Raw genomic sequence first — 24,744 nt, forward strand, 5'->3', positions numbered from 1 at the left:
AAAGAGACCATGAGGAGCATTAGGTAATTTTTATGCACGTGATAGCATTGAGATTCGAACCAGAAGCATTTCCTGTCTCAGCTTTCATATGTGCTCGGAGAAGGGGAACCATGCAGGAGACCATGGTAGTAAGTGACTATTCCCATGGGATCTGTGTCTCTGCACCCACCTCTGGGTTCAGCGGGAACTTCACGTGGGTTTTATTCCGAAGGCAGAGCTTGGAGAGGTCATAGAGGACTGTCAAGAGATGGTCATTTTGTGTCAATGTATCTTCATCACAGATGCTGAACTCTAGAACATTCTAGAAGAGAGGGGATAAAGAAATCGTGATTATCATGGTTGTGGCAACCCACTCCCAGATCAAGGGACATAACCTCAGTCTAGCAGAGAGGGTCACAGAGGCTTCTTCTGCTTAGATGTCAGAGACATGAATTCAGGGCAAAAGTGACTTTCCCTGCTCTCCAGCTCCCTGGAGGCTGCCATCCTCTGGCTCTTGATTTCGGGGGGGGGGGAGTGGTCCCTTTAAAAGCCTGAGGAGAGGGGTTGGAGATTTGGCTCAGTGGTAGAGCGCTTGCCTAGCAAGCTCAAGGCCCTGGGTTCGGTCCCCAGCTCTGAAAAAAAGAATAGAAAAAAAAAAAGCCTGAGGAGAGTAGAGAAGACTTTCATGTCACCTGGGGAAGGTCCTGCAAGGCATGGGGTACTTGGGAGCTGAAGGCAGCTAGAGAAGGCAGGCCAGGGAGATTAGCATTTTATACTCCAAGGGAAGAGCGCAGCAAAAGCTATTGCTGCTCCAGGGATTGGTCTGATTGCAAGTTTGGGATGAGTGTGTGAATTCTATCCTTTGGCTCATCAGCCCCTAGGAAGGTCCCACAGCAGTTCTTCAAGCGACAAGTGGCCTGTACTCAATGCCCTCAGGTAGTATGGACTAGTTTGTAGGGCTCCCAGACTCTGATCCTAAGAGGTGTGACTCAAGGCAAGGTTTACCTCTGAGATTTCTATCTAGTGGACGTAAATGTGGCTTTGGACATCTACAACTATATAGGATCTTGTAATTTCTAGAAAGCTGGACCTGAACAACCCGACAACCACAAAACAAAAAGAAAACTCAAATACTGAGTTCAAGATGCTACACTGCATTCACATGGAAATAGTCCTCCCTCACAAAACTCACACACACGATAAGAGGGTGGGCCTTGTATTTTAGCTCATTAAGATTGGTTCTCACTGTGTAGCTCAGGCCTACTTCAAATTTGCAATCCTCCTATCCCAGTCTCTTGATGTCAGATGTGGTGAAAAGGTTGTTATTGTTACTGGTTGTGTGTCATTGTTTGTTTTTCTATTATGGTCACAACCCTCTTAAAAAAAATAAAAGGACTCTTCATTAACTAGAACTCTAAATAGTTATCTGGAGTGTCAAGCTTTGACTTTCCTGGGATTGATGCCTTTATCAACAGCCAAATTTTGTCTCAAGGCTGTCACAACTCAAGATGCTCAAGGAGAATTCTACAAGAGATGTCACTAGGACTTAGACCCACCATATGTCTGAAGAAAAACAACACCGTGGCATAATGACTCAGTGCGTGTGAAAGCGTACGCCCGAGGAAATAAGAGTTAAAAGAAAGCACTAAAGCAATTAATGGATTTAAGAGGAAAGCCTCTGGCTGAAATTAGATCAGGTTGGACCTGGTTAATTAGAATGGCTTTCCTTCCCATGTATTCTCATGCAGGGAGAATACTCTGGAAGGTGCTGGAAATATAATCTGTCTCGAAGCAAGCGATAGTTAGGGCCAGCAACAATTAGGAGAACGGAGGAAGTTAGAAGGTAGAAGGATTAGCAGACTCAGAGAGGAACACACAGAGGAAGAAGGAAGCAGCGGGGGCTGGAGAAATGGCTCAGTGGTTGAGAGCACTGACTGCTCTTCCAGAGGTCCTGAGTTCAAATCCCAGCAACCACATGGTGGCTCACAACCATCTGTAATGGGGTCTGATGCCCTCTTCTGGTGTGTCTGAAGACAGCTACAGTGTACTTATATATAATAAATAAATCCTTTTTAAAAAAAAAAAAAAAGAAGGAAGCAGCGGGTGAGTTGGAAGACAGGTTAGTTGGACAAGTAGGAAGACAAATGAACAGCCTTAAGACAGATGAACACACACACACACACACACACACACACACACACACACACACACACACGGCTGAGCGAGGAGCAGACAGGTGGGCAGGCACACGGGTATGGTCCTCTGTGGCTTACCTTTACTCGAGTCTGGATCTGAAAGGTAAAGCTTTCATTCCACTCTGGGTGTGGGCAGTTGGAGATGGTTCTGGTCCTCAGCTTCTTCTGAGAGGCAGTAGGCAGCCAGAGGGTCACAAAGCAATCTGTCTGACTCACTGTCCAAGAAGGACAGTGGGATAGAAGAAGAGAGGAAATTGTGGAGTCAACAGAGAGCCTCAGACAAATGTCTTCTAGAGCAATGTCAGTCTTCTGTCAGTTGATAACCCTTTCCTGATCTGGGTTCTACCTCTCCAGCTTGGTCCATGAACCCCCAGAAGGCTACATAGACTACAGGGTATAGGTTTCATGGGATGGAGGTAGGTCTTGCTGATCCTTGTCATGGACATGGGGAACCTAACACAGAAGTGTCCTAGGTTCTCAGCAAACACCTTTGATGGTTAATTGTCAGAAGCCATCAATGAAAGGCTAAAGGTGGATACTTTTCTGGAGCCGGCCACACTTAGCATAGCTGTGATGGACAAGCTCTGAATTGCAGGGCCTTTAGAGATCTCATCCAAGGACTGCTTCTTACTACTGATATGCCTAACCTCTCACTATTACATAGGCTAATGATTCCTGGGCACAGGCCCACCCTATTGGGCCTCCTGCAGATCAACACAAAAATGAATTTTCAGGAATTAATGCTGTTTAGATGAATTAATGATTTTATAAAGTTCCTGATTCGATTCAAATAATTCTAGGAAGAAAGTTTTAAGAGATGGTTTTTAGTCGTTTTGCCAGAAAGATATAATAAAATTAGAATCATGAGTAGAATGTGTCTACTCCTCAGAATAGTAAGCAAAGGCTGCATGATAAGGGATACAGTGAGCTTTAACCATTACACAAGAAGAGAAATAGGCTCGGGACACATCTGTGGTCAAGAAAAAACATTCATTCTAGGTCAGGCCCACGGATGAAGCCACAGGTAATAGAGCAAGGCCATGTTGCTTTGAACTTATAATGAGCTTATAGAATGGAACACTGCTTTGAACTTAATATCAACATCCTTCTGTAACTCCCCTTTCATGTACCATTTTACCCATGAGGTAATTTTTAAAACAACTTTTGTCTAAGAAGATATAAAAAGGCCAGAGAGAAGGAATAAAGAGGTGGCTTTGGGTCTCTGCCCCATCCATCCAAATGTCAATTTGGCTATATACATATGTGTAAGTATATGTGTACATAAGTATGTAAGTGCTCCTTATGGAGCCGATGCGATAGGTGTTGGGCCCAACCAGAGCATGTGTGTGTATGAGTGTATGTATGTCTGTGCATGCTGTCTGTGCAAATGAACTTTCTTTTTTCCCTTTTCTCTCTGGCCCATGAAGAGTTAACGAGTCCAAGCCTCTTGCCTGAGCAGCAAGAAATCCTTAAACAACAGAGAAAAGAAACTAGCATTTATTAGCACAAATAGTAAGAGAGAGTTACAGTGAAATGAAACCACTGCTTATTAACACCGAACAGTAAGGAAGGGCTAAGTTTCCAGAAACCACCAGCCTTTGGCCCTCAGAACAGCAAGAGAGAGTTACAAGACCATAGGTCATCCGTCTTCATTCAACTGTGTCCCACCTCAGTACTTGTGATGTCAGGAGGGCCAGCAGTTAATCTTGGTTGTCAACTTAACTAATCTAAGATCAACTAAAACCCAAGCTTTGGGCCATTCCAATGAGAGGTTTTCTTAATCAGATTATTTGAAGCAGGAAGACCCACCCTAATTCTGGGCCACAGCTCCTGGTGGCAGCCAGTATGAAATGACATAGAAGAAAGAAACTGCCTTCTGCCCGCTTGCCCTCATTCTCACTGGTGAGAGCATCGCTCCTGCTGCTGCAGTATTCCTTCTTCAATCTTAGAACCAACCTCTTTAGGATTTGAATACACACGAAGGCCAGCGTCTCTCCAGGGACACTCCAGGCTTACAGCACCAGACTATGAGACATCTAACCTTGTGGACTGAATAACTACTGGACTCCCAGTGTCTCCCATCACAAGAAAGCCGTGGTGGGACTACTCAGACCACATCCTGTGAGCCCATCTAATAAATCCCTTTTAACGTATATTCATTTCATCAGTTCTATTTGTCTAGAGAACGCTGACTAATGAACGCCTGTTGATTTGGAACGAGACAAGCTCCACAGTGCTCCAGATGTCAGGGAAACACCTGGAAGACCCGCCCCAAAGCTCCAGTCTACCTGTAGTCTTAGCAACAAGGAAACCAAAGTGAGGCTGAGAAGCAGCGGGGTGGGAAAAGCTCGGCTTGCCACCAGCCAGCTGAGAAGGGCCATTGTGGGAAGGGATTAGATAAAATAATGGAGCAAGGGCCTGCATACAATTTAATGCAGCTGCGCCCAGTGGGTTCTCCGTATGGTACTGGTCTCCTAGCATGAGATGGAAAATCCAGGAAACCTTCATATTTGTGGCTTCTTTCACTTTAAAGGAACAAACCAAATTGCTATTTCTCCATGTGCCCTGGGGAAGGGAAGCTGCTTTGGCGTCAATAGGGCTTTCTGAAACAGAGGCTGGTTTAACTCTTCTGCGTGTGGAGAAGCAGAATAGACAGGGGGCTAAGATCAGCCTGAATGACTCTCTGGTGCCATTATTCTTGGGAGGAGGGAAGAAGAGGTTCCAGGACTGTTTTTGTCTCCACCTCAGTGACCTGCCGGGGTAAGTCCCAGGGTTGCAAACCAGATTTAGTGAAATTTAGTAGCATTTAGTGAAAGTCAATATTTTCCACCATCAGAAGTCCTATAGGTGGTGGGGCTGGCTAGGCTGGGAGTCCAGCAGCTCACGATTATTGCTAGTAATTACTGTGTGAGTGGAGGCGAAGCTGCCTCCCGGGAACTGAAGCCCACGCTGACAAGCCATCAAAAGCTCTTCAGTGTCTGCAACTGCGTGTTCTGCCTTCTGATCCCATCCAGGAAGCAGACGCTCCCATTCCCCTCACACTGAGTAAGGGTAAGAGGATATCCTCCTTTACCTGTCCTAACAATGAGTTAATCCACACAGAAAGGCAGAACCTTGATGGAATGAGAAGAAAATGATGACGTCATCATCCAGGCCCATCCCTTCCAGATCCACTGACTCAGGTCCCTAGGCCGGAAACCACGTGTCCCCCTTGATTCTCACATTGTCCTCATCTATACCAGCACTACCCTGGTGGCAGGCCACTCTCATCTCTGGAGCTTTCCCATTGGCTTCCTGTCTCCTAAGTTGTCCTAGGTCAACCTTTTCTCATAAGAGAAGGAACTTTTTAAACATGTGTTTGTCACTACCTGGTTTGATTGCTCACATGGCTCCAGGAAGAAATCTCATCCTAACCCATCATGGTTCTCCTTCCTGTTTTTCTCAGCTTCAGCCTCATCTCTCCACTTTTCCTGACTCCCACCCCTGCCCTGATTATGTTTACACAAGTGTTCATGCTCACACACACACACACACACACACACACACACACACACACATGCACACACACACACACACACACACACACATACACACACATGCATGCACACACATACATACATACATACATACACACACACACACACACACACACACACACACACACACACACACACCTACACATGCATGCACTCACCCACACTCACTCACTCTTACTCTGACTTCAGGACAAGCTTAGTCATTCTTAGGTCTCCAAAATGACTGTGCTGTCTCACCTCAGGCCTTTGTACCTGCTGCTCCTTCTGCTAGGCTCCTCCCTCTCCTCCCTCTCTTCCTTCTCTCCTTTCCTCCCTTCTTTCCCTCCCTTCTACCTTCCTTCTCTCCTTCCTTCCTTCCTTCTCTCCTTCTTTCCTTCCTTCCATTGATGTGTGTGTTTGTCTGCATAAGCTATGCACAGTGTGTATGCAGTAGCCTGTTGAGGCCAGAAGAGGGCATCGGATCTTCTGATGCTGGAGTTACAGGAAGCTGAGCTGCCCTGTATGTACTGGGAATGGAACCTGGGTCCATCACAAGACACTGAGTTGAATCATCTCTTTAGCCCCAGATCCTTCTTATCTACTTTAAGTCACCCTTTACTTCACTAGCCCTTCAGGTTTTAGAAGGAATCTTCTATGAAAACCTCCTCTGAGTATCCAAGTCTGGCCAGGTGCCCCTTAGCTGCACATCCCCTGGGCTGCTCCTGGGAGGGCGTTTGCTATTGCTGTACTGGCAGAGCAGGTCCAACCATTGTCTTCATCATCCTATGAATACCGAGAAGGCCAGGGCCTATAACCTTTAGACAGAGTAGGCACTCACTAGACAACTTTTAAATGGATGAATGAATAACAATTTCCTGCTCTAGGGCTGTATCAGAGGCCAAGGAATCCCAGCAGATCCCGGTGGCCAAGTCAGTGTGTGTAATTGTTCTATGTATTAGGAGACTCACCAAAGACCTGTTCAGACTTTGGTCCCCTCCCTTGGCTTTTTTCTGATCCCAAGCCCTTTACCCTGGGCCTGGAACATTCAGTCTGCTTTCTATGCAGTGGGATTTTGCAAGACCTATTTGTTCTGTCAGGCCACTTTGCATATTGTCTTAAATGACAATATAGAAGCCTTTGTCCCTTTAGAACTGCTCCTCTTTGTCAATCCATGCCAAAATATTTCCCCACTGAATCCATCAAAAAAACACCTCAGTGTATTGGCCTAAGATTAAGCTAAATCTCAAGCTAAGATAAAAAGAAATTCTCGTGGCAAGTATTTAGATTTGCTAATTTGATACAGACCTAGATGTATCTGGGAAGCGGGGAATCTCAACTGAGAAATCGACTCCAATAGTTTGGCCTGTAGGAAAGTCTGTGAAGACGTTTTCTTGATTAATTATTAGTGTGGGAGGGTCCAGCCCACCATGAGCAGTGCCACCCTTGGACAGGTGATCCTGAATTTTATTTAAAAAAAAAAAAAAAAGCAAGCCTAACAAGCCACGGAGAGCAATCCACAAGCAGCATCCCTCTGTAGTCTCTGCTTCAGTTCCTGCTGCCAGGTTCTTGCTGTAAGTTTCCTACTCCTGCTTCCTCGGTGATGGACTAGAATCTGTGAGCTGAAATAAACCCTTTCCTCCCACGAGTTGCTTGTGTTTTGTCACAGCAGCAAAAAACAAATTACGACATGCTGTATGCCTGGACTCTCAGAACTTGGAGGGTACATGAGTTCAAGGGCAGTCTCAGTAAGGATTGTCTAACCGACAAATGGGCAAACCATTCCTGAAAAAACAAGGCTGAGCAGGTGGTCAGCTGCCCACACTCCATCAGTTGTCCAATTAGTTTGCAAAAAGCTTCCTCCACCTGATACATTAAAGGTTAAAGGTTGGGAATATGGAGGGAATACCACAAAGGGAAGAGGTGATGGAAGCTCTGGGGATCCAGGACAATCTGAGGCAGGCACATTAGCTAACTACAGGAATACTGGCATGTTGGTCACAGGAAGTGGTGACTAAACTGGGGATTTCAAGAACTGGGCTTTCCTAGGCAAAAACAGGTTCTAGTCCCTGTTTCCAGGAAGTGACAGAGGGTTTGGTCATGTGAATGACATGTCCCCTTTCCTGAATTGTAGGTGGCAGAGATGAGTTAATCGTCTTCATAGATGTTCAGAACATTCCTGTGTGGTTACAGTGGATACCCCAATATCTCTTGAGGATCCTATGAGATATCCCTAGGTACCAGTTGGGGTTTTGACTCATTTTCATCACAGAAAGAGATTCCTGATGACTGAAGCTTTTGGGGAGTGCCTGCCTTCTGGCCTGGGACAGGTACCCTTTAGCTCTTGGCAAGCAGGGTGTCGTCCCTGAACCCCTGAATACTTCCTGCTATCAGCCTCTTGAAATCTCCAGAAAAACAGAAGCAGGTTAAACCAAAGAACCATTCATTCTGGATTAAAGCTATAGGGGGCAATTGTGCACAAGAGTGATCAGGATAATTTCCCACTGAATCCATAGAAGGTAGCACATAGCCTGGGCTGTGACAACCAGGGAGTGCAGACTTAATGTGACTTTGTGAGCACCATCAGATGCCATATCTGGCTTTTATCCTTCCTTAAGACAAGCAAGGGAAACATAAGGTGACCCCCAACGGCTGCTTGCATGCCAAGGTGCATGCGGTGAAGGGGGGAAGGAGACCAGTAAAGCCAGATCATAGCCTGCCTCACCACTCGCCAGCCTCCGGGGGACAGGTGTGGCTGGGAGACGACAGAAGAGAGGGCTTGGACAATGGAAGGCCTTGCATGCAGGTGTAGGCATGCAGACGGAGAATGCGCGTCCTGGGTGACTGGTGTCACTGGTGAGGCTGGAGCTGACACACCTCTGGGGAAGCTGGAGAAAGGCCTGTGAGAGCTGAGGCTAAGGGGAGGGGTGACCCTGGCCTAAGAAGAGTTGGAGAGAGAGACCTATTCTGGAATGGGGCAGGAAAGGCTAAAGAGGTGGCATGGTCTGGGCCAATGGGACACTTCCTGGCTCCTCCTGGCAGGCAGTGTGCTGAGAAAACCCCAAGGAGTCTGAAAACCCCTTGCTCTTTAGTGGGCCCCTTGGCTGACACAAGCTAAACTTAATGCTTGTTGGAACGGTTCCCACTGGCATGGGCCCTGAAGGCCTCACCTTCTAGAGGCTGCCTGAATCATGTCGGACCCTTTGCTGTCTCTGGGACTACAGAGTGGTCCTTCCTCTGGCTTTCCACATCCATCCCTGCATCGTAAGTCTCCAGCGCCTCCACACCAGCTCCCCCTGATCTGCATTGGCACATGAACGTCAGGGAGCCATGTGATTCCCTCAGGAACTCATGCAGCAGGAACTCTGCTATCTGGCTCCTGACTGTGTGTGATCTGACCACAGCCTCTCTTAGAGCAGCAGTTCTCCGCCTGTGGTTCACATCAGATATCATATCTTATCAAATCCTATATGCCGCTTATCAGATATTTACATTATGATTCATGGTCCATAACAGTAGCAAAATTACAGTTATGAGGCAACAACAAAATAATTTTATGTTTGGGGGTTACCACAACAGGAGTAACTCTATCAGAGGGTTGCAGCGTGAGGAAGGTGAAGAACCACTGTCCTAGAGGGTCCCCCTCTGCTTGCCAGACCTCCAGGCCTAGAATCAAATTCTAATTCTACTTCAGGCAATCATTAACTCCTCACCTACAAAGGGATGATCCCTCAGGCTTTGGGGGAATTAATGGTGTTGGATACCTGGTGGCCAGCCTACAGCAGGTGCTTCCAGGACAGAGCCCCCTTTTCTTAGGGCGATTCTTGTCAGATCAGGCTTCCAGGCCCACAGATGCTTACAACCTGTCCAGTCAGACCTAGGACCTCAGGGTGCCCTTCTTGGTTTTTGCAGTTCCCACAGTTGTATACCCCAGACACAGAGTTTTGTCTCCCTAGAGAGGCCAAGCTTCCTTCCTAGTTTTAGACAAGCAGCAGTTCACATGAGGAGAGAACAGATTTCTCGGACAACTGTACCCCAACACAGGTGTAGGGCATCTCTGGCCCAGTCGGTGGCTTCCTTGCCATTGCTTCCCTGAACTCCTGTGACCTGGGTATGCATCAGGAGCGAGACAGAAGGGAAGCTAGGCTATAAGAGATTCCTGCCCGGTGGCCTGAGTATCCAACCAATGGTGGGGATTGGGTTGCAGAGCTGGGTGCTACAAACTCTGAAGATCCCCGTTTGGGATCCACGTCCTGGGAAGTGGCTCTGAGGGGCTGGCAGCTGGTGCCTCTTCTACTTCACCACAGCAGACCCTAAACTCACTACTAATACACGGCAATGGCTTGGGGTCTGTGGAATTCTATACACAGAGACAAGCCTGACTGGATACAGCCAGGTCCTTTCTCTGTCCAGGCTAACACGGGAGGGACAAGGGGGGGTGATACTTACATATATCAGCCTGCCGAACATTTTTCATGCTAATGATCCTCACTGTCAACAGATGGCATGGAGATGACCCCTCCTGTAGATGGAAAAAGAAATGGAGTCAATCTTTGAATGCCGCCTCCAGACGGGGCGCTGCTGGGAGAGCTCCTGCCCACCTGCCGTGCAGCAGCCCACATGCTCTTCTGACATTGTTTGTTTTGGCTAGTCTCCTCTCCTATTGTAGAAGTCTCTAGAGCGAGACATGCCGCTGATCTTTCATTTCCGTGTCTCTCTGCTGACATATGCGGATATATAATAATAAATGTTTGTTAGACAGTGAACGTCCTGGCCCAAGCACTGAAGGACTACTGAGTCCCGAGATGTTTCTATTCTCTTTGTCCAATGAATAACTTCTTATTCCAGCCTCACAGACAAAAATTTCCCTTGCCTTCTCAAGAGGGCAGCTTGCTTAGATGGTAGGTACGTTGTGACTGGGAGAGAAGGTAGGCGTTGATGAAGACTGGGTATCCCGTGCTAGGAGCTTACCACCGCCCTGGGGCTCAGTTCCCACTCAGGGTATTTGTTATCTCCCTTGCCTGTCAGTCTCTTCCTCATAGGCCCCTCCTCCATGGATTCCTGGCCATTGTACTTTTTTTTTCCCAGTAAGGCACCTGCCTTCGTTTCGCCATGAAGTCTGTGATGTCTTGGCTCATGTGCAATGGCCTCTCTTTCACAATGAGAAACATATAATCTTCAACTCGATGACTGATGCCTCTGTCAGTATTGCTAACCCCAGGGACTGGAGCCCTCAGGTTTCTGCCTCTCCCTTGGGAGCTGGACCTGGGGGCACACCCTGAGCCTTGCCTTTGAAGCTGACGTCTAGGTTTTGCTCTTGTTCTGATCACTTGAGGAAAGCCTCACCTTCACGTCAAGTCCCACCCACCTGAAGTCAGCACCTGGCTTCCGGAGGTCAGGCCCACTTCCCTCGGCGGCTGCCTTTGTCCTCTGTGAGTTGCTTGTTAGCTGTGGGTCCACTTTTGTCCTCTTTCCATCCTGTAACTTTCTGCTTCTCAGATGCAGCCCCACCCCCACCCCATGCTCCCCACCTCTCAAAGTGTCTCAAAGTGTACTGCATATGGAAGGAACACAGCTCTCTTCTTAGTCTATCTATTCAAGGCTGCCCAGGTTTCAAGATGGTGTTTCATTCTTCCCTCTGCAGGGAATGGCAGGGACAGATATTCTCACCAACATAGGTCCCCTGTCACTACTCTGGCATTTAGAGAGTATCTTCCAGTACCAACTTCTTCGTCTTGTGAGTTTTACTCAGAGTTTTTGAACAGCCACTGTGAGCCAGGCCCTAGGCTAGATGCTAGAGAATCAGGGAGGATCCAAGGTAGAGGCTGGGCAGAGTTAATGGCAAGGACAGCAGAGAAAGCTGACCATACACTCTTGCTGCCTACAGTGGGAACCTTCTTGGCTTCAGAAGCCTCCCCACAGACCACTGCATTTCCAGACTCTGAAAGACTCTTCTGTCCCAGGGTCCTAGTCTGTTGAGGTAAGGAGATATGTCCGCCAGTCCCCCCGAACCAACACAGTGTGAGCCCCATGTCTGTTCTCTTTGGTGTCTTGGGTATTTCTTTGGACTTGTGCCCTTTTCGCTTAAACCTCAGACTTGAAGCTCTTTACCTGAGAATGTTGCTCAGGTGTAGTCTAGTGCCAGCACTGTCCATTCCTAGCCTTTGAGACCAATCCTACACTCTTCAGCCCACAGTGTCTGGGTGTAGAAGCCTGGAAACTAGAGTCCATCCACATCACTGAGCCCACGGCTTCCAGTGCTGTTAAATGCACTCTATGACTTTTCCAAACAGCTCTAGTCTTTTCTCTTTAAAGAATACTAAGGTTTGTGGAAATGCCAAGTTTACGTGAAACGGAGTGGGAGTGTGGGTCCTCGTAATGCCACCACTCAGGGCAGTCTGTGTTAGCACACATCCATCTTCTTTCTAGACTACTCTGGGGCTCCAGTTTAACCAACAGAACAATGGTTCTGAGAAATCCAAGTTCCTAAGTACTGATAGGGTCACATAATTTTAAGATTTCTTTCCACTCTCCCACAGTTGCCCTGAGGACAGAACAAGAGTCAATCTGACAGTTGCATGTGGGTCCAAGGATCCCTTCTGAGTGTAACTCTGAAGTCTTCAGGAAAATAACCTGACCAAACAGCATTCTCTTGTGAGCCCTGTGAGTTGGGCAAAGGGTAAATACAGTATCACTTGTTTGTGACCTGTGTCCTGTGACCCTGTGACCCTGTGTCCTGTGACCCTGTGTCCTGTAACCGTGTGTCCTGGGACAAGACTTCTCTAGCTAGTGAGCTCTTTCACACCCTGTCCTGGGCACAGTAGGTCCTGGCCTGTCTGTGTAAGGAGACAAGCATCACCTTTTCAAAGGAGTGTGTGTTCTCCTGGTAAGCCTAGTTCTGCTCCTCAATTTCTCAGAGGGTACCTGGGTTCTAGGCAGGAACTGTTCTCTCCTGTCTTCTACCCCCAGTGCCTGCCAATGGGGGTGGCCATTTCTTCCTCCTCTGTCACTCTCTCCTACAATACCAGGAACATCAATGGCCATGGGGTTACCACAGGCTACATGTTGTGTGCACATTCTCTGGAGGAGGTAGTGATGATGATGGTAGGAGGAAGAGGAGGAGGAGGATGATAATGATGACAATGACTATGATGATGATAGCTTCTTTGAGGCAAGATCTCATGTAGCTGTCCTCAAACTCTTGCCTCTTACCTTTCTAATGCTGAGCTTACCACGTCTCACTTTCTATGGATTTTCTTGCCTAAATTTTTCTACCATCTCGAGACAGTATAGAGAGACATGGGGCATGGGAAAAGAAAAGAGATCCCTTTTCCCCAGAATCTGATTTTGGTTAGAATAGAACTGACAAAATCAGTAGATTGCCTACATGGAGTGAATTTCCCCCTACGAATCTCAAACAAGAATGTTAAAAGCAACAATAAACCTCCAAAACAACCCCCCCAAAAAAATCTACCATGGACTAGGCTTGCTTAAAACTGCAGCTAACATGAGTGGCTTTGGATTTAATGACATCAGTCCTCCAGCCAACGCTAAGTGATGGACCGCCCAAGCTGTCCTTTGCATCTTTAGTAGGATATTGTTTAAAACAAAGGAAAGAAGTAAATCAGTTCACTCTTTTCTTACCTAAGTTTTAAATTTTTTAAAATCTTTGAGCCTAATTGTAAATTCCATCCTTTAAGCAACATCACTTTAAAAGCCACGGATCATTTATATATCGTGTGTGTGCATAATCACTTAGAACTCTGGAGTTGGAGTTTTGAGACACAAACCCAGGTTGTCCTTACTCACTATGTCACTCAGGCTAGCTTTGAACTGGTCTTTCTGCCTTCTTCCACTCCTTAGTGCTGGGGTTATAGCCATGTGCCATCCAACCATTTGTGCACATTTTTCTTTTAATCCTTGCACTTAAAGTATCTTGTTTCCTCCTCTCTCTCCCTCGCTCCCTCCCCACCCCCTCTCCATCATTCTCTTCTCCATCACTCGTCTTTACTTAATAAACCCAACTCAGCTTTGTGCTGGCTTGTCCTGGAATTCTTTTTTTCAATACAAAGCTGGCTGTACCACAGTGGGGGTTCCTAACAGGAGCACCCCTCAGTCTGCAGCCCACAGCATCCTGCCCTGCAGCTAGCAACCGTGACAGGCAGTCCTTTGTGTTACTGATGGAGAACCTGGTGCTAAGTCCTTTGACCCATAGCTTCTCAGACCCGGGTTCATCCTGTCATGTTCCCGCCTCAGTATCTCTGGACAAACAGAAAGGCAGCTGTTTCTTGCTCTCAACTCCACTACCCTCATCTCCTTACAAGACTACTTTTCCCAAGCAATTCCTATTTTCTGCCCTAAAGTCTCATGGAATTCTCTGCCAACCCCTACACTTGGCAGTCTTTCTACTGGCTGTGCCGTTATTGGCTACGTGTCTTTAGACACTCAAGCTCCATGATTGTTCTCTTTGTGAGCACCCAGAGCACACATCACAACCATCAGGGGTCTTTGAAAACATTTTATTTACTAATAAACACAGAGGGCACCTTGTGGTCTACCTTGAACTTGAGATTTCACCTAGAAATTCCTTCTACCTCAAAGAATTTTAGGAGAGACTCCATTCCAAAGCACTCCAGAGGGAGTTCTTACATTTCAGCAGCACAGGGATGGAACACTGCAGGGTTTGAGAGATTCAGGGGCAGCACTGGGAGGAGGTAATCAGGATTACTAGACACAGGTCTGGAGTGTGTAAAACATGTTGCTTGTTTGTTCATTTTCTTTTTTACAAACAATAACCAGTTCTCTGAACTCCCTATCGGTCTTCTCCATTTCTAGCCCAGCTCCATTAAATTTCCCCCAACCATTCCCCCCTCAGGTCCTCAACAGTCTGCTTCAACAATCCCTTCTCCCAGTTTTCCCAACACTGGCAGCTCCGAACTGTAACACCTGCTGCAGCCTATCTGCTCAGCTCAGCTTCTCCTGGTTCAATTGTCACCTCTTCTCACTCTGCTGGCCCAGTTCATTTTCACAGGTAGCCTTTTTATATTCTGTCGTGTCTCCAGAAATCCAAGAGGCCAATAACACTGAAGGTCATAGGGTCAAGCAGTTCTAACAGCTAAGATTTAAAGGGTCAATCGACTAGCAAGTGAGGCCAGACGTACAGGATAAATCACACTACAGGGCCTAGATGCATAGAGCTAGGGGTAAGACCGTGGAAGTCCCCCAGGAGTGGGTGATGAATGCCAGCAATCTCAGGACTCAGGAACACAACTGTCCACCCCAAACACACACACACACACACACACACACACACACACCTTTGTTTGGGAAAGAAGTATACTTAGACTGATGGCATTAGTTGATCAAACGTTCCTGGCCTCAGAGGAAGCCTATCTATGGTAAAAAGATACAACAGAAGGGCTGGAAGACGGTTCACTGGTTAAGAGCACTGGCTGTCCTTCAAGAAGACCCACGTTTGATTCCAGCAGCTCTCAAATCTGCAACTGTAGTTACAGGGGACCTGACACCCTTTTCTGGCCTTCAAGGGCACTGCATGCATGTGGTACACAGATATACACAGTGCCTATGAATATGCTGAACCAGAAACCACTCAGATTCAGGATCCCAGGAACATGGCCGAAACCTTAGAGACTTTGACAAGTCCAACCCTGGCTAGGCCTGGGTATAAAAATGTTAAAATGTTTAACTACAGGAATGACAGGTACTGGGCTTTGGAACTACATCCTTGGGGTAAACATAGGCAGACTCCTTAGCTCAGAGGGCACTTGGCAGCTCCTGGGTAAGGAGCAGGAAGCACTCAGGGGCTTGGAGGTCAAGGCAGGAACTTTAGGACAAATAGTACAGGGGTTCATTCAGTCTGCGGAACAATCAGCACAGCTGTGCCAGTGAAGAGAGCTGGACAACAGCTTTGAGAGGCCATGTAGGACAGGGAACCAGGATGTCTGCTGCAGATCTGCACAGGCCAGCCTTCCTTCTTTCCTGGCTGTGACCTCTGGTTTGATATTGTCAGGACTCCATTTTCCTCTTAAGATAGGGGGCATCGCCAGCCCATACAGGGGCACAGGGGGTGGGGTGGGAATGCACGGATTATCTGTCTAATGTTGTCATTCTCCCTACTTTTACAGATAAGACTCTCAGGGGCATGAAAAAGAGGGAAACATATTGCTGTCCCAAGCCAGCTCTTGCCTCTGCCCCTGAACCTGGTGCCTTGCATAAGGTCTTATTTGACTGCCTTCCAGAAGAACAGATGAGTTTTAGGAAGGTTACATATCACACAGGCTTGCACAGCCAGAAATGATGGGGCTAGATTGGAACCAGGACTCAGGGCAAACCTACTGCCTTGCCAGGCTGGTGCGCTTTCCATCCAGTAAGTGATTCTGGCTGAACATAAGCAATAGACTTGACCAGACAGTTTAATGCCAGAGGCAACCATAAGACCTTCAGCTCCCCCTAGTTAGGGCTGTCCCTAGACCCAAGGGCCCGGCTGTTTCTGCTAATCAGTCAAAAGCCAGTTAGTTATATTATAAACCGCGTATCCACATCTCTGTCATAAGACTTGGATAAGAGAGCCTAGGGATGGTCTGACCACTAGGTTTCAGAAGTGATAGGTCCAGTGCCTATCCAAGCCAAGCATCCCCTCTCTAAAGCATTGCCCAGTCCTGAGTGCCTGGAGAGAGAATGGCAGCTCCTTTCCCTGGGGCATCTCAGGGCAAGCTGGGCAGGTGAGGCCACTTCATCTTTCAAGTTAGGCATAGTCATTGGTTCCTCTCCTAGCCCAAACTTCTGGAGGGTCAGTGAGGGACAAGTGCTGATTAGAGGCCCTTCTAGTGACCCAAGCCTTTGGGGGGGGACCAAGAGTCAATATCAATCCCATTCAGGACAACAGTACACTCCGTCACAATGCAACAGGGAGTTCCTCTCTAGGCTCTGTGGAGACTGGCCAATGTCTCCCTCTCCTGCTCTACAGGAACAAAATCCTCTTGGGGCCTCATTCAACCCCTTCAGTGGTTTACTAAAGGCTAGCCAAGGGCACTACTTTGCTACTGATAAACCTCTCCATGGTGTGTCTACAGCCAACAGGGAGTGAAGAGGGCATCTCTCCCCACTTCCCAGACAGGAAAACGAAGGTTGATTTGGTCTCAAGCAGTAGCACCTTACCAGAGCCAGGGATTTCCCTGGAAGACTTTGAGAGTCTTGTCTATACCTAGGGATCATGCATATGCCCAAGGGAGCATCTGACAGCAATTAACTCACAATACACCATCCTCACACTTCGAACCACCCCCATACCACACACTCACAAAGCACAGACGTTTAGGATGCCCACAGGGCTAATAACCAGTCACTACCAAGACAGGCCACACATGGATTTTTCCTGGCAGTACTAGGCATTGTCCATCCTGGATGCCGGCCTGGCTGGCCCTAGATGACCCAAAGTCACTGCATGCAGCTTTGTAAAACTTGTCAGTTTATTCTGCTGTGCCATCCCTAGCCAGGAGTCCTGGTCCAGACTTGGCTAAAGCATTTCTCTCAGGTGATAGGAAGAGACTCCCAAGCTAACTTCTCTACATACACAATGCCAACTAGCCTCCCTGGGACCTGGCTGCTTCCCTTACTTATTCCCCAGACTCTTCATCTCCTGGTCACGTCTCCCTGGCCATCTATCTCTGGCCCCAGCCTGCCCACCACCATCACTGTATCCTCACCTCCGAGCACCTGCCATCTTCTGCTTGGCATGTGTCTGACAGGGAGTGGGAAACCCAAGCAGGCATCTGCCTCTGAAGCATCGTGGCGGCTCTCCAGCTGCACGGGAAGATCAGGAACTTATACTCTGACTCAGAGCTCCACCCTCCTGGCTGCCCCTGGGCAGTGACTGGGGTGGCTCAGGGAGGGGTTAAGGTAGGTAGACATATGTGCTACCTGGGCCTAGGGTCTCAGGACCAAAGGAACCACAGGTCTTCAGATCTTAAAAATACAGAATGCAGTCAGGGTTCTAGTCACTGGGGTGGCCCATCTTCTGCCCCTGGGTGCTCAGAATGACCAGGCTATGGCCATAGGATGGTAAAAAGAACATTCTGGACTTATGGCATATTTCTGCCAAGATGCAGGAAAGCCTTATCTCTCCAGTTCGTGAAGAAGGATGCATAACCAGGAGGTGAATAGATGCTTTACCTCAGGACCATGGCCTGACATACCAGGAGCTGTGGACAGAGACTTCTCAAGATACAGGGACCAAAATTCAGGTCCTTACAATAGAGAGTGAAGAAAGCAAGCACTCGCCCCAACCATGGTAAGTAGAAGGTCTAGGCTCATGAGTTCTGCCACCCTCTTGGGAGGCCTGTGAGTAGAGAGCATCTGCTCAAGCCCAGCTTGAGTTACTCCACCTCCCTGATCCTTATCTCTGCCTGGGTTGGCTCACCTCTGGCTTGCCTGAATCCACACTGGGAGTTTCCTGTCTGGGCTCTTGCCTGAGGCTCAACAACCGGCTTTTCTGGCCCATAGATAGGATGGATATATTTTGGAACTATGGGTGAGACCTGAACAGAGGGATGGTCAGCAGCATCTCGGTAACCTTTCTGGGTTCCAGGACCCTAGAGAGACCCTTTATTTAGCTCATTGACCTCAAAGCTTCCCACTGTCATGAACAGAAATATAATACCCACATCCTTTAATAGACTTCACAGATTCAGCTAAGTTCACCCACCTAGTAAGAACTTGCTGTATACATTCTACTAAATACAGACTTTCCAGACTTAAAGTTGCAGACAGTCCAGCTGGGGAGCCAGATACTTCTAACCCCTCATGAGTTCTAAGGTTTGGATCTCCCTAGGGTCTCAAGGATCCTAGAAGGATCAACATGCATCCTTCCAATTTGGGGAGCCCTGTGGTTTATCGGCTGGAGGACACAGGGCTGGAAGATGGATTGTGGCCGGAGAGGGATAATGTGGTTCTAAGAAGGCTTCATGGAGGAGATGACATTGGAAGTCATTTCAACAGCTAATGATGGGAGGGGAAAGGCATCCTAGGAGGCAGGAACAGAATGAACAAGAGCAGGGTATGCTTAGGTATGCAAATGACTTACATGAGTATTGTGGGAGATAATATAGGAGGGCGGAAGAGATGGGGACGTGGGAGGTTGTGGAAGCTGGGAAGGAACAAACCTGGAAAGACAGAGTAGGGCCTGTGACCTCCTTCCATGCTCCCCCAAGCCGGTTCTTCACTGTGTGACAGCATTCTATAAACCTCGGCCTTAGAGTGGCCTCTCAAAGGCCATGCTTTAAGACTTATTCTCTAGGCAATAGGGAACCATCAGTGGTTTCTGAGCAGGGCAGTATGTTCAGAGTTGAACTTTTAGAAGGAAAGGTCGATTGGTGCTGAAGCAGCGGAGCCACGGGAAGTGATAGAGGAATCGTTTAGCAAAGGGCAAAAGACTGGGAAGTAAGAACACAGAGCCCAGGACAACAGAAGGTGGATCAGGAGGTGCTGTGGCAACCTGACCACAGTACTACCCCATCCTCAAAGCAAGCGAGGCTCCTCTACCCCATGTCTTCTATCCCTCCATCCTTCTCAGTAAGGTCTGCTGAGGGCAGATATGCCACTCCAAGACAGTATTAGTATTTGGTCCTCTACTGGCTACAGAAGCCAGCCATATGGCCTGCCTCCACTCACAGCCCAGCCACTCCATCCATTCTGAAAGTTTCCTCATCATTTACTGGTACCTCAAGAGCAAAGTCTCGACTTATTCCAATCGGGTTAAAGCAGTTGAATAGAAACAACGGGAGTTGTGGCAGGAGCTTCTCTCTCTATACCTTTCCTGGCAGTTCTGACCTACATGGAGCCTACAGCCTCTCATGGGGGGGACCCAGTGGACACATGTATAAGAAGTCACTTGCCCTCCTGTGTGCCCGCTTCTGAACTGACTGCCCAGGAAGGTTCTGGAATGAGACAAGAAGTCATCATAGAAGGGAGTGGTCAAGAAGTCATCATAGAAGGGAGGGGTCCTTAAAGGGTGAGGGCTGAGTTAAAGCCAGTTGTCCCTTGTGAGGACTCTAGAGAAGGTGGAAGTGAACTTAGATGTGAGTAGGAATGCAAGGCAAGGAGAATTATCATCATGCCCAGCAAAACCTTGGTCATTTAAGGGAGCTTAATATATGATAAAAATGTCTGTACAGGGCTGGAGGAATGGCTCAGTGGTTAAGAGCATGTGCTATGCCCATAGAGGGCCAAATTTTAATTCCCAGCATCTACATACCCCAGGCAGCTCACAGCTACCTATAATTTAGCACTAGGAGGCCTTCAGCTTTTTCTGAACCCTGTCGGAACCTGCACAAAGTCACACACATAATTTTTTTTTAATAAAAAAATCTTTTTAAAAGGCTGAGGAGCACGTACATGTTATCTCAGTACTGGGAGATGCACATACATGTCACATACACACAATTAACAGTGCAGATCAACAGGGAAAACACAAACATGATTTGTAAGCGTGGTGGACTACATGGAGCAAACATAAGAGAACTTCACTTAGTGCTCTATAAAATGATGGGCTGTAAACAAGATTGACACAGGAAGGAGCAAATGTCAAAGTGTTAATTGATGGTGCAGGCAAAAGTGACTTCCTATGCAGAGTAAAATAACTGAGCATTCTCCCTTAAATGCTGTGTTAAAAGAGATGACAGGAAGACCAACACAGTAGGAAGACAGAGAAATAGGAATTAAAAGCACAGTGAAGTTTCACAACAGCTATTAAATTGAAAAACCATGAGGCAGTTGAATGATGGCCAATGTTGGTGGCAATGTGGAGTGATGCATTGTGTTCCCCACAGAGGAGGAGACTGAAGCCACAGTTGATCTGGGACTGTTAGTCATGGTGGATGTTGATATAGCAATGTCGGTTCAAACAAACACTACAGGCCGAAGAGGGTTGGGACTAACAGGCTGATCCATAAGCCCAGATCCAGCCGCCAGTGCCACAAAAAGCAAAACCAGGAACTATAGCGGTGGCTCAGCACCCAGGAGCACCTGCTGTTCTTGCAGAGGACCTCCATTCTGTTCCCAGCGCCCACATGGTGCTTCACAACCGTCTGCAACTCCAGTTCCAGGGAATCTGATGCCTTCTTCTGACCTTCTTAGGCAGAAGCGTGCGCACGCACACACACGCGCACACACACACACACACACACACACACACACACCAATCTCACACAAAATAAGATGAATAAATGAGAAAATACTTTGAAAAGAAAAAAATGAATATGCTCATAGACAGATTTTCTGTACAACTTCTTAAGCTGTGGCCACATGTGACGATGACCATGAGGAGTCACAAAAATCTGGCAATAGTAAAAATCTAAGTGAATTTTGTTTTGGGATTAGAACAGAAATTCCAACAAGTTCTCAAACACACCAAACATACATTGGTCATCTTGTACTATGCATTTCTGAGAAGAGTCTGATTATAAAATAAAACATCAGTCAACTCAACAGACATCGAAGATGCCACATTCTGCCACATCAAACATTTAGGCAAGATTTATTTGTGTGTGTGTGTGTGTGTGTGTGTGTGTGTGTGTGTGTGTGTGTAAAAATAAACAAGTAACCCACCTTGTCAGTACAGACATGTTCTTTTATAGATCATTAGCAAATGGTACAGTAATGGGCATGCCAAAGAATTGTTTTCTAAATGCATTGCCTCTCGATTTTCCCCACTCAATGATTTGCTTGTTTTATATTCTTAATCCCCTGATGAAAAAGTGTCAAGAGTGGGAAGGTTTATAGGACCCTTCCCCGTGCTGTCAGAACTCTGAAAGTGTCGTGTGCATCACTGGGAGTGCGAACAGAAGGAGGTGGTCACGAACCACCCAGAGCAGCGAGTTCAACTCTCGCGGGCAAGTCAAAGTGAGAGTGGAAAGGCAGGAGACTGGGGCATCTACATCGCATACATATACAAAAATTAAAATGGGGTTGTGCAACCTAAATACATTATGTATCCAACATACTCAGATAGCGTCCTTCCTGCAGGGAAGGGAAATGTTATGTGAGAATTGAGAGAAATTGATCAAGAAACCCAGCACTGGACCAAAGATGGTCCTGGCTCTGCCTCTGAGAAATTTGGCTTCCTTCAGCTTTTCCCACTATTGCTGTCAACTGCTCTACTTCAAGCCATTGCTCTCCCCATCTCTATTCCATTAGACTAACAGGAGCATCTGAATATATTTTAAGTTTCTTTGGAGCCGTTCTTTGGGTGAGGTGCTGGGGATCGAACCCAGGATTTCATGCATATTAAGCAAATGCTCAACCATTGAGCTACACACTTGGAGCTCCTCTTAGGTAATCTGTCAAAGAGCAAGAAGTGGTCTAAAGACATCAGCTAGATTATGTGGCTCCCTGATGGACACCCCTCAGTTTCTGCTCACTCTGCTGTCTCACCGTGAGATCTTGGGGTCTGGCTGTTCGCATCCTTCATTTTATTCTCTGCATCAACTAGCTCTGCTGTCTCTATACCTGGATGGGACCAAGCTCTTTCCCATGCCGGGGGTTTTGTGTTTGCAGCGATTCTCTCTCCTGAAGCCTCATTCCCCCCTCTTTGCAGAGCTGGATACTGTTCCTCTGTCCTACCCCTGCTCAACATTGCTTTCTCCAGTAGTTATTAATTTAGTTCACTTTATCATACTGTAGACGATCGATCTTGTTTATTTCCTTTTGTTTTGTGTTTCTGAGGCAGGGTCTCAATATTCAGGTTAACCCGAAGCTTACCAATTAGCTCAGAGTAGCCTCAAATTCACGCTCTTTCTGTCTCTGCCTCCTGGGCATGACTGCCTTGTTTATTTCCTTTTTTACTCTTTCCTCTTGAGTATAAGTCTTCTCAAGGCTTGGCCACGTTTGTCTTGCTGCTGATTAGAAGCACCTCGAGCCACCAGTAGGGGGTGGGAAGACAAAGCCAGCACAGGTGTCAGCAGGGCAAGGTGGTTCACCGGTATCATTTACAAAGTGATGGCGACTGGTCTAATGTTTATATTACCCGAGTTAGCTCATTTTGAAGACTGATTGGGACCCAGAGAGAATAAACCTCTCACTCAAGATCACCACATCAGTGGCAGAACTGTGACACAGGTCAACCTGCCCAGTTTCTGTCTTAACCACCCTACTCTGCTCTGGTGCGAAGCTCCTGGCCTGAACTGCTAGGTCCTACGTTGTCTAAGGCTTTTCCTGTGCTCCTTCATTCCCTTGATACATACATAAGCCTTAAAGTCCAAGACAAACAATGACCACAGGCAATCCTCACCACATAAAGTAAAAGGAAGTGTCATCATCTCTTCAGTTCATGTAAGATTTGAAAATGTCAGACATCAAAGTTAATGTGTTGAGTCAGGCATGGTGACATACACATGTACTGCCAGACCTCAAAAGGATTGCTACAAGTTTGAGACTAAGCTGTGTAGTGAGTTCCAGGCTATCCTGGGCTACATGGTCAGACCCCCTGCCCGCCCCCAGTCTCAAAAAAACAAAACAAACAAAAATGTTAATATCTTGAGATGTTTCAGAATTCCTGACTAATGAGCAGAAATATGATTTTTGTTTTGTTTTGATTTTTGAGATAGGGTCTCACTATGTATCTATGGCTGACCTGGAACTCATTATGTAGACCAGGAAGACCTTGAACTCATGGAGCTTCACATGCCTCTGCCTTCCAAAATCTGGAACTAAAGACATGCACCACCATCTCCAGCTTCCTAAATATTTCTTTTTTAAAGTTGTGCGTATATGTGCACACGTGTTCTCTTCTGAGTATGGGTGTGCAAATGCCACAAGTATGGAGCTCAGAGAAGAGCTTCAGCTCTCAGTCTTGGCCTCCTACCTTGTGTGAGACAGGGTCTCTCATTCACTGCTGCACACACCGGGCTGGCTGGCCCTGCACATCCAGGGACTCTCTTGTCTTCACCTCTCATCTCACTGCAGAAGCCCTGGGATTGAAGGCGTCACTACCACGCCCGGCTTCCTGTGGGTTCTGGGGTTTGAACCCAGATCCCCACACCTGTTGCTTTACTCCCGCCCCCCACCCCAGTCCTCTTCCCAGTCTCGTTTTCCTTAGTGTCAACAATGCCTGTGACTCACAAATACTTTCCCGCCTCCTTTGACTTTAATAAGGCCGTGAAACCCTACTCAGTATGCTGCAGAGTACTTGTGTGTCCACGGACCAACATTTCTCAATCTCGTAAAGTCCCTGCTAATAAAACTTGTCACCTCTTGTCTCAATTAGATAATTGGCTTTATTTTTTCTGCTCCTGACTCTCTTATTCATGAGGCAAGATTGCCAGGAGTTTTTGTACATTTGTATCGACGACATCACTGTCTCCATGGTGAGAATAGAGTTGTCATTGTGTCATGGTGAAAGATCTGATTTCTGTCACATACAAGCCACCTGAACTTGAGTGAGTTATGTCCACCTACTGCCAAGTTTCTCCAACTGTAAATGGAGGGACACGATAGAGTCCCCTCCCAAAATGGTTGCTAAGACTGGGGGATACAAAGGGCTTAGTTGGCACATGGCTGGCTAAGGTGGTCAATCGTTTGTCTCCGTTTGACTGATTTTAGAAGAGCCTAGGTGACACACATCTGGATATGTCCGTGAGGTTGTTTCCAGAGCGGCGTAACTGAGGAGGGAAGAGTGTGGACAGCATTATCTCCTGGGCTGGGGTCCCCGACTAATAAAAAGAAGGAAGTGAACTGAGTAGCCACCCTCATTTCGCTCCGCTTCCAGTCCTGGACTTAGTGTGAGCAGCTGCCTCAGGACCCGCTGCCACGCAATCCCCAACATGATGTCACAGAGGCATGGAAATGAATGGATTTTCATGACCCTGTAATGCTTGGCCGTTGAATGAGATGATCCACCACTCGAGGACATCGTCTCTGAGCCAAGGGTGAATGGGAAAATAATACAAAGACTTCAGGGTGCTTGAGGGGCTCAAATGAGCTCTCTGAGAGCTTGGCCAATGGGGACAAAGCAGCTCCCCAGAGGAAGCATGTGACCTTGCCCT

The 24,744-nt window shown here is 47.3% G+C and overlaps 1 protein-coding gene across 1 annotated transcript in view; it reads right to left on the reverse strand.

The window, feature by feature from the left end:
* The window catches only part of Pla2g4e (phospholipase A2 group IVE), a 65,141-nt gene that overhangs the window by 22,300 nt on the left and 18,097 nt on the right, over nucleotides 1-24,744 (reverse strand). Inside the window, exons 2-4 of the mRNA XM_032903993.1 lie at nucleotides 10,136-10,208; nucleotides 2,253-2,389; nucleotides 170-301 (exon numbers count right to left, since the gene is read on the reverse strand). Coding sequence (XP_032759884.1) covers nucleotides 170-301; nucleotides 2,253-2,389; nucleotides 10,136-10,208 — 342 coding nt within the window. The remainder of the gene's footprint in view (nucleotides 1-169; nucleotides 302-2,252; nucleotides 2,390-10,135; nucleotides 10,209-24,744) is intronic.

The sequence above is a fragment of the Rattus rattus genome, chromosome 5 (genome assembly GCF_011064425.1).
Source record: "Rattus rattus isolate New Zealand chromosome 5, Rrattus_CSIRO_v1, whole genome shotgun sequence".
Lineage (NCBI taxonomy): Eukaryota > Metazoa > Chordata > Mammalia > Rodentia > Muridae > Rattus > Rattus rattus.